At 39.8% G+C, this 13,570-nt stretch overlaps 1 protein-coding gene across 1 annotated transcript in view; it reads left to right on the top strand.

Annotated features, from left to right (window-relative positions):
* diaph2 (diaphanous-related formin 2) overlaps positions 1 to 13,570 on the top strand; it is a 346,460-nt gene that overhangs the window by 284,513 nt on the left and 48,377 nt on the right. Inside the window, exon 28 of the mRNA XM_019364462.2 lies at positions 5,153 to 5,288. Coding sequence (XP_019220007.1) covers positions 5,153 to 5,288 — 136 coding nt within the window. The remainder of the gene's footprint in view (positions 1 to 5,152; positions 5,289 to 13,570) is intronic.

A 13,570-nucleotide genomic window follows, 5' to 3' on the forward strand; every position in this document is an offset into this window, starting at 1 on the left:
CTTCTTTTCAGCACAGCGATAGCTTCTTCTTAGCTCTTCTTGTCAGTGAAGCAATTTTAGGGAGATACCTGCATGTTATTTATCTTTGAAAAAGTTGACCTGCATCAGCCACTGCTGATTTGTTCCAACTGGCAAATCAGATGAAAGCTGGGACTCTTTGTCATTCAAGTAAATTTAACTTCTTAATATGCCTGGTGTGTCTCACACTCTTATTTCAATATTGAGACATTGCGTTGTTTGACTTTCTTCCGTCTATGTTGCATTGCCTTGTGTAATGCATTCACATCACAAAGCATCTGCAGTATTAAAGAATTCCATTGCAATACAGTCACCCTAAATTGCTTTTGCTAAAAAGCTAGGGCTTAATGCACCCGACCGACATGAGGCATTTGAGTAAACGCATTGACAGACAGTCCTCACAGAACTGAATGTAACTGATAAGAGAATCCATTAACTCGATTTTCCTTCTGTTTCATTCTCTTTTTCTCCCTCACTCCTGCCCCATTCTCTCTTTTTTCCTGTGGCCAATGAATTATTATTTGATTTCAGTACATGGACTCAGTATTCCAAGAGTCCAACAATTTGTTAATTTAATGCTGCTGCCATATTCTGAAATTGAGTATGAGTGAAATGCAATCGCAGGCTCTGTATATGTAATCCTGACCAGGAGCATGGGGATGAGGATTTTTTCATTAATGAGTTATCAAAGCACAGCAGATGGGCTGGGATGAACTAACAGTCTTCCTTGTTAATTGAGTGACTTTCTAATAAGACCAAAAGACCCAAACTGGGTTCACAAAGTAGCAAGATAGAGCATCTAAGAGATTAGAACGATGGTTTCTGTGTCTGTGTGTGGGGGTGGATCCGTCCACTTCTTAGCCCGCATGATATTTCTAAAGCTCCCTAATTCCTTCACAATATGAGAAATGATCATAATCAAGCTGAGGATGCTAAAGATGATGCTCTGGCAAAGACTGCGCTCTACCTTCTTGCTGAATCACTGTCACATTTCCTCAGGATGCTTCTAGTGGTGCACAGTCATTAAATTCTTTGCACCAGATTTTAGAGGTCACCTATCAATATGGGAATACATGTATACCGCAGAGCAGAAGTCTCACAATCTGTAACCTATAACTTCTTGAAGACATTTTCCCCAACATCCTGGCACACAGTGTAACAGATGGCTAATAAACACATTTGCTGCTTAAAGCCCAGGCGTTGTAGTGTTTGTAAAATTCAAATGAGATATAGCAGTGACACTCTCTGTGTGAGATCACTGGTGCAACTGAGCAGTTGGAAATACTTATTGCTCCCTCATTGGACTGGCAAACCTGTATGCATGGGAAGAGAACCATGCTGTGGGAGATGTATTGTGTTGTGCAGGGTCAAGGAAGAACAGCAAACACATTTCATGAATTATTGAAAGAACGGACCTGGAAAGGGAAAAGTCTGCCCGGCCTTTGTTGGTGGGTTGGACGTGGATGCTCCACAGCATTCAGTTTCAAGCCAGGTATAGAGAGAAGAGTACCTACAATCTCCATGGCAAACACACTGAGTGTGACATGCACTGTCTTCATCTCATGGCCTCTGTGAGCCTCGGTGCTGCAGTGTGCTGCTTCATTGGTGATGTTGTCAATCATACTTGAAGATGCTATTTTACAAAACCACATTTTGTTTTGTCTCTGAGTTTAAACATTCATACAGAGCACAGCCAGGGCCCATAAATGTAGGGTTTTACAGTTTTATTTAAGGGTTATGGGGTCAAATTGTCGCTATAAAAGATAACAGTCGTTGCGGTGTATATTCAAAGGCCAATTTTTAAGCTAAATGTATTTTCTCGAAGAGCATTTTCATTTCATTTGTGAACAAAAGCCTCCCTTGCTCAATAGAAATATCATTTGGCCACCAGCAAAATCAGTAAAAATATACCGGCTGCTGTTTTTGCTTTATTTGTTGCAACATTTGAATTTGAAAAGTCTCTGCTCAATTAAATGAGAAATTTGCTACACCTTGACTAAAATTAGATCTGCACTTAGATTTGCCGTGTGTCACAGGTGGTCAGGTAATATAATCCATCAATTTAATTTGTGCTGGCAGCAAGTCTTGGCACTTTGCAACCACCTTGGATCAGGTATTTTGAAGACCCTCTACAATCACAGGCCACTTCATTGGTTACACCTTGCAAGTACCTGGTTGGGACCTCTTTTGCCTTCAGAACTGCCATCTTTTTTTGTGGCATAGATTACAAAAGGTGCTGGAGACAAACGGCATTATGTGACTCACCTGTTCCAACACATCCCAAATATGGTCTGTTGGTTTGAGATCTGGAACCAAGTGTGGACTTCTACTGTTGTAGCCCATCTGCTTCAAGGTTCACTATGTTCTTCATTCAGAGATGATCGTCTGCATGCCTTTGTGATAATGTGTGCTTATTCGTGTTACTATTGCCTTCCTCTCACCTAGAAGCAGTTTGGGCCATTCTCCTCTGACCTCTAGCATCAACAAGACATTTTTACTGAAAAAACTGCTGCTCACTGGATATTTTCTCTTTTCTGTACCACTCTCTGTAAGCCCTAGAGGGGGTTGTGTAAGAAAATCCCAGTAGATCATCAGTTTCTGAAATAGTCAGCCCAGCCTGTCTTGTACCAAGAGCCTTGCCACATTCAAAGTCACTTTTTCAAAATAATCTTTCTTCCAGATTGAGATTCTCACTTTGAATTAAGCAGATTGTCTTGACCATGTCTATGCACCTAAATGCACTGAGATGCTGCCATGGGATTGGTTAATTAGATATTTGGGTTAACAAGCGGTTGAACAGGTGTACCTTATGGAGTGGCCTTTGTGTATATAAATGATTGGAGTGTGAGCCCCAGGACTAATTTCTGTGGTATCAGCGACATTAAAAAAATCAAGGTTAAAGAAAAACAAACAACAAAAAATAAAGCATTAACAGGCTGGGGACATTACAACAAGGTAACATTCAGGTTATGGATATGGTAAGCTAGAAAAGTCATTACTCGTTTTGTATACAATGTTGTAGTAGTGTAACACGCATCAGTAACACAGAGGTGAATGAATCTTTCGTGAGCTCTCAGTGGGATTACTCTATATATTGTTTAGCTCATTTAGGTAACTGAATGATTTAATTTTTTTTAATTTAAATTTAAAAAATTAAATAAATAATTAAGCTCTTGTGCGACTAATTATGGTAATGAGCATCACCTAGAGGCAAATGCCATGGCCAAAAATAAACATTTTCATGGTTACTTCAAATTATATTGTTACTTGTACTTTGATCTTGAGTAGTCGAAAGTGCTTTGGAGACCAAGTGCAATGCATGTGCTTTCATAACTTAGTCTTCAGAATTTATAAACAATATCTAAGCATTTCAAGAGGAACCCGAATTCTTGCCTTATGTGTTATATGGGTTTTAAATCAGGTTGTCTGAATGAGGTGTGTTTTTCTTAAGCAGATCTCATGATGATGATTGTTTCCCCTTCTGTGTCTTCCTACGACATACAGAGCTGCCAAGAAAATGAGACTTGATACAATCAGTTGCTGCCAGTGGCAAAATTGGGGTGGCCAAAAAGAATGGTAGAGTGAACACTATGAGGACAGTGAACGCATATTTGGTGCTATGGTAATTAGTCGTGCTGTTTGATTAGAGCAACATGATTATGTTGCATAATCATGTTTACAGTCAGAATTAGTTGTTTGTTTAAAATAAGTTTTGCCGACAGGATTTTATATGCAATCTGCATAATTTACAGCAACTAATGCTGTAAGTGTCGAGCATTACAGTGACAGTATACCCAAAATGAATCTTGTCAGCGGACGATGACAAAAATTTTGAACTTTCTATTATTTGAACAAAAAGTAAAGTGTTTTATTACTAAATATATACTCATGCACTGCTTTAATCCTTACTAATTCCAAATAGCAACATAGTGTTCGGACTAGATTGTCTTTGTGTATCTGTTTCATTTGCACAGCTTGAATGAGATGATGATAAAATATTGGTTGAAATGTGAGTGTTTACAAATCTTTTTCAGCCACAGAAGGAAAATTTAACTTGTTCCATTTTCAAAATGCAGTTAATACTAACACTCTCCCCTATTTTTTAAATTACTTTCTTTTATTCTATTAAGACTTCATTATTACCACACCCCTTTACCCCTCTTTGTCCCTCTATCTCTCTCTTGCTCTCTCTCATTGCCCTTGTCATCTAACAAGGAGACAGTGACAATGAGGGCTTGTGTCCTTGGACATGGAGAAAAGCTCTGCTATTGACTGGCATGATGAGCTGCTTTTTCCTTGTTCCTTTCCCACAATCCCCATAATCCCTCTGTCTTAGCTGCCAACACGACACACACATCAGGACCACAGGGGCATTAGATGGGGGGCCTACTGTCGCCACTTATTATATCAGCGCACAGACAGGGCCATGCCTTCACTTCCTGATGCACACACACATGCATGCATGAGGGGAACACCACAATAAGCAGGAGCACAAAAATGGCTTTCACCATAGGCACATATGCATGTATATGAGTACATACAGTATAACCGTCCCCACGTGTACACCCACCTATAATGGGTCCTGTCCAGGGCTGCACCACAGACCTGAAATGAGACAACCTTTTTTTTTTCAAAGGTCACTTGGTTGCATCTTATTCTCTGTTGGCACAAGAACAAACTGACACATTTGTAAAGGCTGAATACGTACTGTTGATTATCTCTCTTTCTCTGACTCCTGACATTTCAGCTGGCCACGAAGAAGGAGAAAGATTATATCTTTTTCCCTCCTCAGAGACCATCACATTTCTGCTACACTTTTTAATGTTGTGGCATGTCCATACAACCATATTAATGTATTTTTCATAACAAATGAGCTCGTGATAATAAAACTTTGTAAGTCTAGCAGTTGAATGTTTATGGCCCCACACATAAAGCATGATATACTGTTTTGTTTTTGTTTTTTTCCCAGCAGTTTATCTGTAACTATCAAACTTTCCTCTGAGTAGAATTTCCTAATGACATGCTGCTGCTTCTGAACACTATACAGTAGTGAATATGCTTAAAAAAGTGGTTGTGGCAGGAGCCAAATTCTGATTTTATCTGTGTTTGTGTCTCTGTGCGTGTGTCTCATCAGGAAGCAGTGAAGGAGAACCACAAGAAAAGGGAGATGGAGGAGAAGATCAAGAGAGCCAAGCTGGCGAAGGAGAAGGCAGAGCGTGAGAAGCAGGAGCGCCAGCAGAAGAAGAAGCAGCTGATTGACATGAACAAAGGTATGCCACTTCTCCCCATGCCGCCACCGAGGCGGAGATGGGAGAACTCGGAGGACAAGAACAGGAGGATGGAAAGGGGATTTCGTGGAAATTTGCTTCACATAGATTTGAACTGAAGGAAGAGGATAGTGTGTAGGAGGAGCAGAACTTATTTTTCTTAGCTATGAAGGAATTCTATATTTACTTTGATACCTTGCACAACGTTTCCAAACAAAACAGAGGTTATGTTTACACGTTACGTCTAGTTTCGTCCATGTATGTAGAAAGACATATTTTTTCATAAAGGACACACATGTATAATTTCTAAAGGTTATACATATTTCACATAGTGTATATCGTTCAGTTTTGTTACCAGCTTCCATCGGGATACGAAAGAACTTGCAAGGAAATAGTTGTGGGCATGTAAAGATTGAAAGCTGTGCACGACGTATAGAAAAGGCTAAAGCTTGTTCTCTAGAAGGCACGTCCAATATGATTGTGGTCATTTTATTAGTCCATTGGCCCATTTATCCATTGGTCTTGTCGAAGCAATAGGCTGTTTTCAGGCAGCATGTTACATTTAATGTTGCAAATAGCTAGAATTAGACTGTGTCCTCAAGCAATGCCAGTAAGCCGTGTATTGATCAATGAAAGTCACAGTTGTTCACACATGAAAAATAATAGTGACAGAGCTGGGTGCCTGTGTGTAGTTATGCCAATGACACTGAGAAGATATTTCAAGCCTGGAGGGGCTTTGTGAGCAGTCAGTGTGTTCTTTTCTTCTTCATTTTTTTTCTTCTTTTTTTGCGCAAATTGACTGGGATTTTCACAATTTACCAACTTCTAAATGTCAGCACCAGGCATAGACCTCTCTGTAGCTCAGCCATATTGGGAAATGTGACAAGACAGTTCTCAGTATGCCACAAACTCTCCAAGATAATTGATGCATGCTGCATTTTTTTTTCCTAAGCAGTGACCTCTCTGAAAGCCTCACTTTTAATAATCCAACATGGCTGAGCTGAGGGAGCCTGTCTACCCCTCTCTCTCATTCTGGCTAACCAGATGGAGAAGGATAGAGAAGTAGGTATGATATTAAATATTTCTGCCAGAGCAGATTTTGATCTCAGTTTCTGAATGCCATAATATGACTCGTATGAATAAAACATAAGGATGACATGGGCAACGTTGCCTGCGGCCTTGGAGATAGTGGGGATTGAGCACCAGCAGCACCAGCACCTAGCTCGTTGGACTGTTGCGATGACAATGACCTTTGAAATTATGAAATATACTCTTTAAAATTCAAGTTGTATCAAGCCCGAGCTGTATTTTTTTCTTATGAGAAGGTTCTTACCTACACGGACTTTAAATGTTCGCAGTTTTTGTGTACTAACTTCTGCCTATGTGGAATGTAATCAGAGAAAGAACAATCAAACGCAGAGATTTTTAAATGTATTCTGTGAATGAGAATCTGAACTTCAGCCAGAAGCAGGTTGGAGGTTACAGCAGCTTGGTGGTTTGCGCTTCTGTTTTCTCTTAGCTTCCCTTTAAGCTGTGTGGTTTGAACACACATTGCAGGATATTTGGTGCTTTCACGTCTTACTTTTTTCCCTCCATTTCTCTCCAGTTAACAGCTTTGGCTTAAGAATCTTGGCTTTTTTCTCCAATCCTCTTCAACAATTCTACATGTGCTACCGAATTAGTTATTTTTCACATCGCTATTTCAGCCTGAGCGTCAGCAATGTTTCCAGTGATGGATCGTTTAATACCTTTCACCTTTAATTAATTATGTCTGAAAATAATTTAGTATTTTCGAAGGTTGAAAGGCTAGAATTATAATAGTTATGTCTTTATTGTATACTAAATTTGTTTGTAGGCTAAATAGATAGATGGAAGGGAGAGAGAGAGAGAGAGAGAGAGAGAGAGACACAGTGAGATCAAATATAAATAAATTTAGATTGCAAATCCATTAACATAAGCAGCTAGAGTAAACATATGGCTGTTGTATTATGAGAATTATGCTCAGGTCATTGTCTTATCTGTTTTATGGATTTACTGATTTTCTCATTTTATTGCTTAAAAGAGTCTTTGATGGATCATAGTATTCTGTTTAATGCCATTTCAAGAGGCTATTTTTGAGAAGGGATAGATTTGATGTCATTTCACAAATTGCAACCTAATCCTCTTCGCTTGCAAATGATTAAGAATGAAATACATATTTAATGGGAGTTTAATTCATTTAGCTTGTGCCAGGATGGCACCAGGGTGGGGGAGGGTTGACGGACAAATGCAGTAGGACAATCATTTCCCACCCCCCCCAAAAAATCCCATTTCCTAGTTGATAAAACTTGCGATTATGCTCTCTCTACGTTCAGTGACACACACACTTCGTCAACAAGCGTGATTGATAGATGAGACAAGCGCTGAACACGTTTTCTTTGTGAAGTATTAGAAATCCTAATGTAGGAAATTGCTTATGAAATCATTACCCAGTCACCCCATTTGTTTTAATTTGCTCTAAGTGGATTTCCATATTCTCTTCAACTGACCAGATGTTCAACATTTACTAAATCACTTTACTTCACTGGAAATAACTGTTGAACACTGTAGAATAAATCCAAACTAATGGTTCTGTCTAAAACAAGAGAAGATGGTTCAGCGCAGCAGGATATTTTTTATTGCAGCATATGAAACAATGTCACAAACAGCATGCTGAGTGTGTCAAGTGCCCAAGCATGGTAGAGCATCTGGACTTTACTTCTCTAAGGCATTTGTGAAGAGTAGCAGACCCCTTTGGCTGCTTGCTCGGCTGGCATCACTGAGGTCAGTGCCCCCGTCTGGGGCAAGTGTCTGAACCCACATGTCAACTGTATACCCCAGTCAAATTCACTAAGCTTTGAACAGAGCCGGGAAGCACACATGCTTCTTTGAGCTCAATTCAGCTTGGCATAAGGCACGTAAAAGGAAATAAACACGCAACCAGAAAAAAGTAATAAGTCAAACATTTTATTTAGTCCATGGGAAATTTGTTTTACATTTTTTTTTGTCTATTTTTCTCAGAAAACGATACAAAACCAAACCTAATCTAGTGTGCTCTGTGTAGACGTTCCCTTCGTCACATCAACATCTAAAAATACACTGTCAACCTGAAGAATATAAAGCTTTAAAGCATATTGGTTATAACCTTTGAAGTTCACATTACCTTTTATGAGTGTACCAACTGCCTGCTAACTCAGTTGGAAACACAATGAAGTGTTATCCAACTTTATTACTTTACTAATTGCGGATCTCAAAAGAAAAATATTTGAATGGAAAACTATATTTCAGTAAAATCAATTCTTGTAATTGTACCACAGGGTATTACTAAAACCCTAAAACCAAACGCAGAGGCTGCACAGATGCTGTTTTTATGATTAAGTTTTACTTGCAAAGGGATCATTTTTTTAGAGACAGAATTAGAGCCCACCCAGCGTCAGTCCATTGCAACAGCTTGCAGACACACTGACAGAATGTCGATCCATACATTTGATCGCTCACTGGGATTTTTACAGCAGATAAATATGTTTAGGCAAAATGTTTGTGTTTATGATGAAGAAATTTCTATTGAACATTTAGTACCTTCAGTCGCTATCTCTTTTCACAAAACAAATGGTTGAGGTTGAGTATGTGACATTTTCTCTCAGTGTCTTTAAAAGTCCCAGAGCCAAGGTTCAAACCAACAGACATTAAGCAACATTTCCAATCATTCAAGGCCTGCTGTGTAAAATATAGTTGTTGTTCATTTTAATGTAATTGTAATTATTATGTGTTCTTTATTCTACAGTTTCTTTTTATCCATCCTCCTTATCTTGTACATAAGGAGTATATACAATGTATATAAGATAAATAAGCTTAGTTAGGTTAGATTAGGTTAGGTTAGACACAGTATAACATTTAAATGTGCAATCAAGATGACGTACATGTAACTTTACATGTACATTAGAATTTATTGGAATGTGAATCAAATTTACCCTCTTATGAACATGTTGTCATAACAGTGCTTGTTAAGTTATTTCTTTTTTTTTAACAAAGAATTTATTTTTCTGAAAAGCAAGTGTCAATTAGTGTGGCATGCTAAATTAAAATTACATATTTCTCTGCAGCTGGCTGGCTGGCTGTGGACGGCAGAGCCCTGTCAGGAATGACAGCGGTAGAGATGTAGATTGATGGTTTTGTGTGACACTGACAGCTGCTGGTAGGCCAGTGCATACTTGCGTTGCAGCCATGCCAGCCAGGTGATCATAGACAGGGAGTGACAAGCGGCAGTGGGTTGGACAGGTTGGCTGTCTAGGTATGCATGTGGCTCCACAGCACAGCAGACATGGCAAACAATATTACCAGGGGAGATAGCTTATACAGACACGGAGGTCAAAACCCAGGGAAAAAATATATACTTCTGAGACATATTCTCTCTTTTCCTCACCTTAGCTTAGAAAATGAAGCCAGTTTTAGAGCAATGAAACTGACCTTCTTGTTTGATATATAATATGATGAACAAGGATAGACCTTTCAGAATTCAACAGTGATATATAAAACAACTCGTCTGAGTTTACTACCTGTTTTTCCACAAAAAAATAATATCTTCAAAAGACCAGTCATGCCTTCCTTGTCTAGTTATAGATTTGCGATTTCTGATGACTTGAAAGTGAAATCTCTTGCTACATTTGCATGTGGATGTAATTGTAGTGTAATGCCAAACTTTGAACAAATTGCTTTTTCTTTGTCCTTGCATGTAAGCTGTCTCAATTTAGAGTGCAAAAAGTGCAAGCCATCATCTGAAACTTCTGCATATGGACCGGTGAATTCTGCCATTACCTTGAAAGACGGGAACAAGGGCACCAGGATTATCTGCTGTCATAGACCTATTCTAATAAATAACAGCATATTAGATTGTGCTGTATCTCCAGTCAGAATCGGGATCTGCCTCAAGGAGACGATGGCATAGAGATTATAGAGGACTGCGTTTCAGTGCTCTTGGCCCAAACAGTATAAACTGAAATATGAAGGGGAAAAAAGACATGCAAGGATTAAACACAATTTGTTGAAAAATGCCATTTTGCAAATGAAAGTAATACAATAAAATAGTCATCCACTAAATTCCCTGATTTTGATATTTCCAGTATGTCTCTAAAATTAAACGTCAGCATATTAAAGTGACCCTCATGCTTTATAGGGAAGCTTTTAGTATTTCATGATAAATACCCCACTCATTAGCAATTAAAGGCAGCAAGGGAATAGTTTCTCCCATATTTTTATCTGTCTGCATTTGCATCACATTTTCAAGGTGAACTGGTGTATTTTTTCTGATATTCTTTATTATTAGGAGAAATGCAAACAAAAACAAAAAACCCAATAATTGACTGAGTGTTATTTATGTAATTTTAGGAAGTGAGAAGCTCATCTCTAATCACTAATGTCATTTCTGACTTTGTTTCCTTCTGTCTCTCTGTACAGATGGAACATTCCTTCTTGCAATATTCTCTCTCCCATTGCTTTCAGAAATATTCTTCTTCTGCTTAGAGAAATCAGCTCCGGCACAGTTGAATCTCATTAATTTGTGGGTGGTTCAAGTGTCTGATCATTTCCCCTCCCAGATCTGGACCTCACCAGTCACTTTACAGTCAATCAAACCTAATTACCCTCACTACAAAGACCGTCAAATCCATTTAGCTTCCCCAGGCAGCACCGCCTTTCACTGATGTGAACAGCCCATGTGGGGTTTGGTTCAGATGTTATCTTGATCTGGATTCCAAAACTGCATCCACTATCCAAATATGCCACTCATCAAAAATAAAGACTCTGTGCAGGATGGATGAAATCCACAATCTTTAGAGCAGCTGAGTATTCTTCCACTGGCTATTTGGCATTAATCTTACCTGAATCTTTTAACTGACCCTGGTTTTTTGGGGCGAGGTTTTTATAAACACATATTTACTTTACATTCAGGCAAGATTCCATTGATTATACTTTACATTAGAAACTGCCATCGGAACCTGTCATGTTGATGTAACACCAATATTTTATATTTCTTGTCCATGTTTCCAAAAAGCACAGTCAAAGTCGGCATTGTTCACTTGTTTATGTTTTAGAGATTTGAGGTTTAAACCAAACCGCATTACACCTCCTCCATCATTGCTGCAGATAGCATTGCACAATAAAACACCATTCCCTCTCAAGGATCCAGCCTTGGGACACTAAAATGTTAAGCCGAAATCTTCGCATAGACTTTTTCACAAGCACTATGCCAGCAGAATGTTTGTAAAGATAATGACCTAAGAGTTATACACACTGCGGCTTTTCACAATAGCTAAACAGCAGCTTTTTGCTGTGATAGCTCAGCAATGGAGAGCTGATGAGTAGACAATGACACAAGAAAAATGTTGCATGAGGTAAAACGGAAACAGCACTGAAAATAAACTTGTCCCCACCACGACCACAGAGTGGGATCACTTAACAGGGAGAGTTTGGTTTATAGAAGACACCATTAAAGTATGTATAGACCTTATTGTATATGGCCTGCTGCGGGGTCACTTCAAAAAATTCATGTGGGACAGTCACTACCATAATGTTGTTAAATTAAGCAGAACCTCATTAATGGAAAAAGGGCAATAGTGGTCTTCTCTGATGTGAGGACAGGCATGGCCCTGCTGGCACCCTGACATGATGACCCCATGTGGCTCATCTAAACTGTGTCATCTTAACATCTGTCAGTGCTGGGTTGGAGCTGTTGTTTGTGTGTTGGTGTTACTGGCCAAACTAGCCAAAAGCAATGGATAGATGGTGATAGCAGTATGCTAACTTGGGGGGCCTGCAGGCAGTAGAAGCAAATGATAGCAGAGGAAACAGAGTGTGGTGATGACTATGTTGAAAGCATTTCTCTTCCCCCTCTTCCCATTTCCCAGTGTCCCCTCCCTACTGTTTCTCACTTGGGGCCTAGCAGCATCCATCCAGATGGAGGGTTTATTTTTGTTTTTGTTTGTTTACTTATTCATGCATCCAGCTATTCGGGGCATCGCTAGGGCTTTCGTTCCACCACAGAATGCAAATCGCCACGGCGGCTAATCCACTTTCATCTCTCCCTTGTCGACATCCAACTTCTTTGCACGTTTCCTCCAGTCTCTCGTAGTCAGGACAGTCATCCTTTCAGCGTGTGAGATCAAGCCTGGAGTGACCAGGCCAGCCTACCAATATTTCTCTGTACTTTATGCATGTCAGCACAATGCACCATTCACCTTCCACCCACCTTTAGTAACTGCGAGACGTTTTTCTGGATCTGAGTGTCTTCCTTCCTTACTTTCCCCTGACCCTGGCGCCAAACAGGGCCTCACAGCACAAGTTAGGTAGTAGCAAGACTGCCATTCCCTCTGGAATGGAGAGTTGTGGGAGCATCCCTAATTGAGTTAGAGAAGACATGAGTGGCTTTGCTCATGAAGTTGTTACAGTAAAACAGTCCAGACCAATCAGCAGGCAAATTTTTCTTTTGTATTAGCCATTTCACCCTTCAATTCCCATTCGTCCTCCTTTCTTTTTTCATTCAAGTGGAACTTGGAAGCTTACACACACTTATTAAAGACTACGGCCATTCTGAAAAGTTTCTCAGATTATTGTGCCAAAGCTTTTGTCATGGGCAGCGATACTGCAGGGATATGGTAACAAAAAAGGGGGGAAAAACAAAAAGAAAGACATCTAACAGGTGCATGATTCCTCTCCTTTGGGCGTTTGTGCTCTCTGCGGCAGTAATGCTCTCTGTCTGCCTAGGTCTTATGAGCTGCTGTGGCAGAAGGGCAGGTGGGTGAGTAGAAGGGGTTACTGTGCTCAAAGCTAGCTAGTTAGAGAGCAGGCAGCAGGGCAGTGAGAGGAAGGGGGTGTTGAGTAATGCAGGTGGTTGTGTATATCTAGCCGGCCGAGCCTGAATTCAGGTGTGAAAATAACACAAAACCAGGTGCATGCAAGTGAGACTGGAGAGATGAGATGAGATTAAAAGAAAGTGTGGTTGTTGCCTCTCCACCTGGCCATAAAGCAGAAACCCACCCCCCTCCACCGAGGCCTTTGTTTCACGGCTAATGGTCCAGGTTAATTGCACAGGTGACTTTCTGTGGGGGAACAGATGGGCTCAAATGTGTTCAAAAACAATCACAGCAAGCAGAAAAAAAACTAAGAATGAGTTGTTCCTCTCCTCTTTATTCTTCCTTTCCCTTCTAATCTTGTCTACTAAAGTCATGAAGGGTGACTGCAGTGAGGTTAAACTCTCACTGTGTTCTTCTCTC

The sequence above is a fragment of the Oreochromis niloticus genome, linkage group LG2 (assembly GCF_001858045.2).
Source record: "Oreochromis niloticus isolate F11D_XX linkage group LG2, O_niloticus_UMD_NMBU, whole genome shotgun sequence".
Taxonomy (NCBI): domain Eukaryota; kingdom Metazoa; phylum Chordata; class Actinopteri; order Cichliformes; family Cichlidae; genus Oreochromis; species Oreochromis niloticus.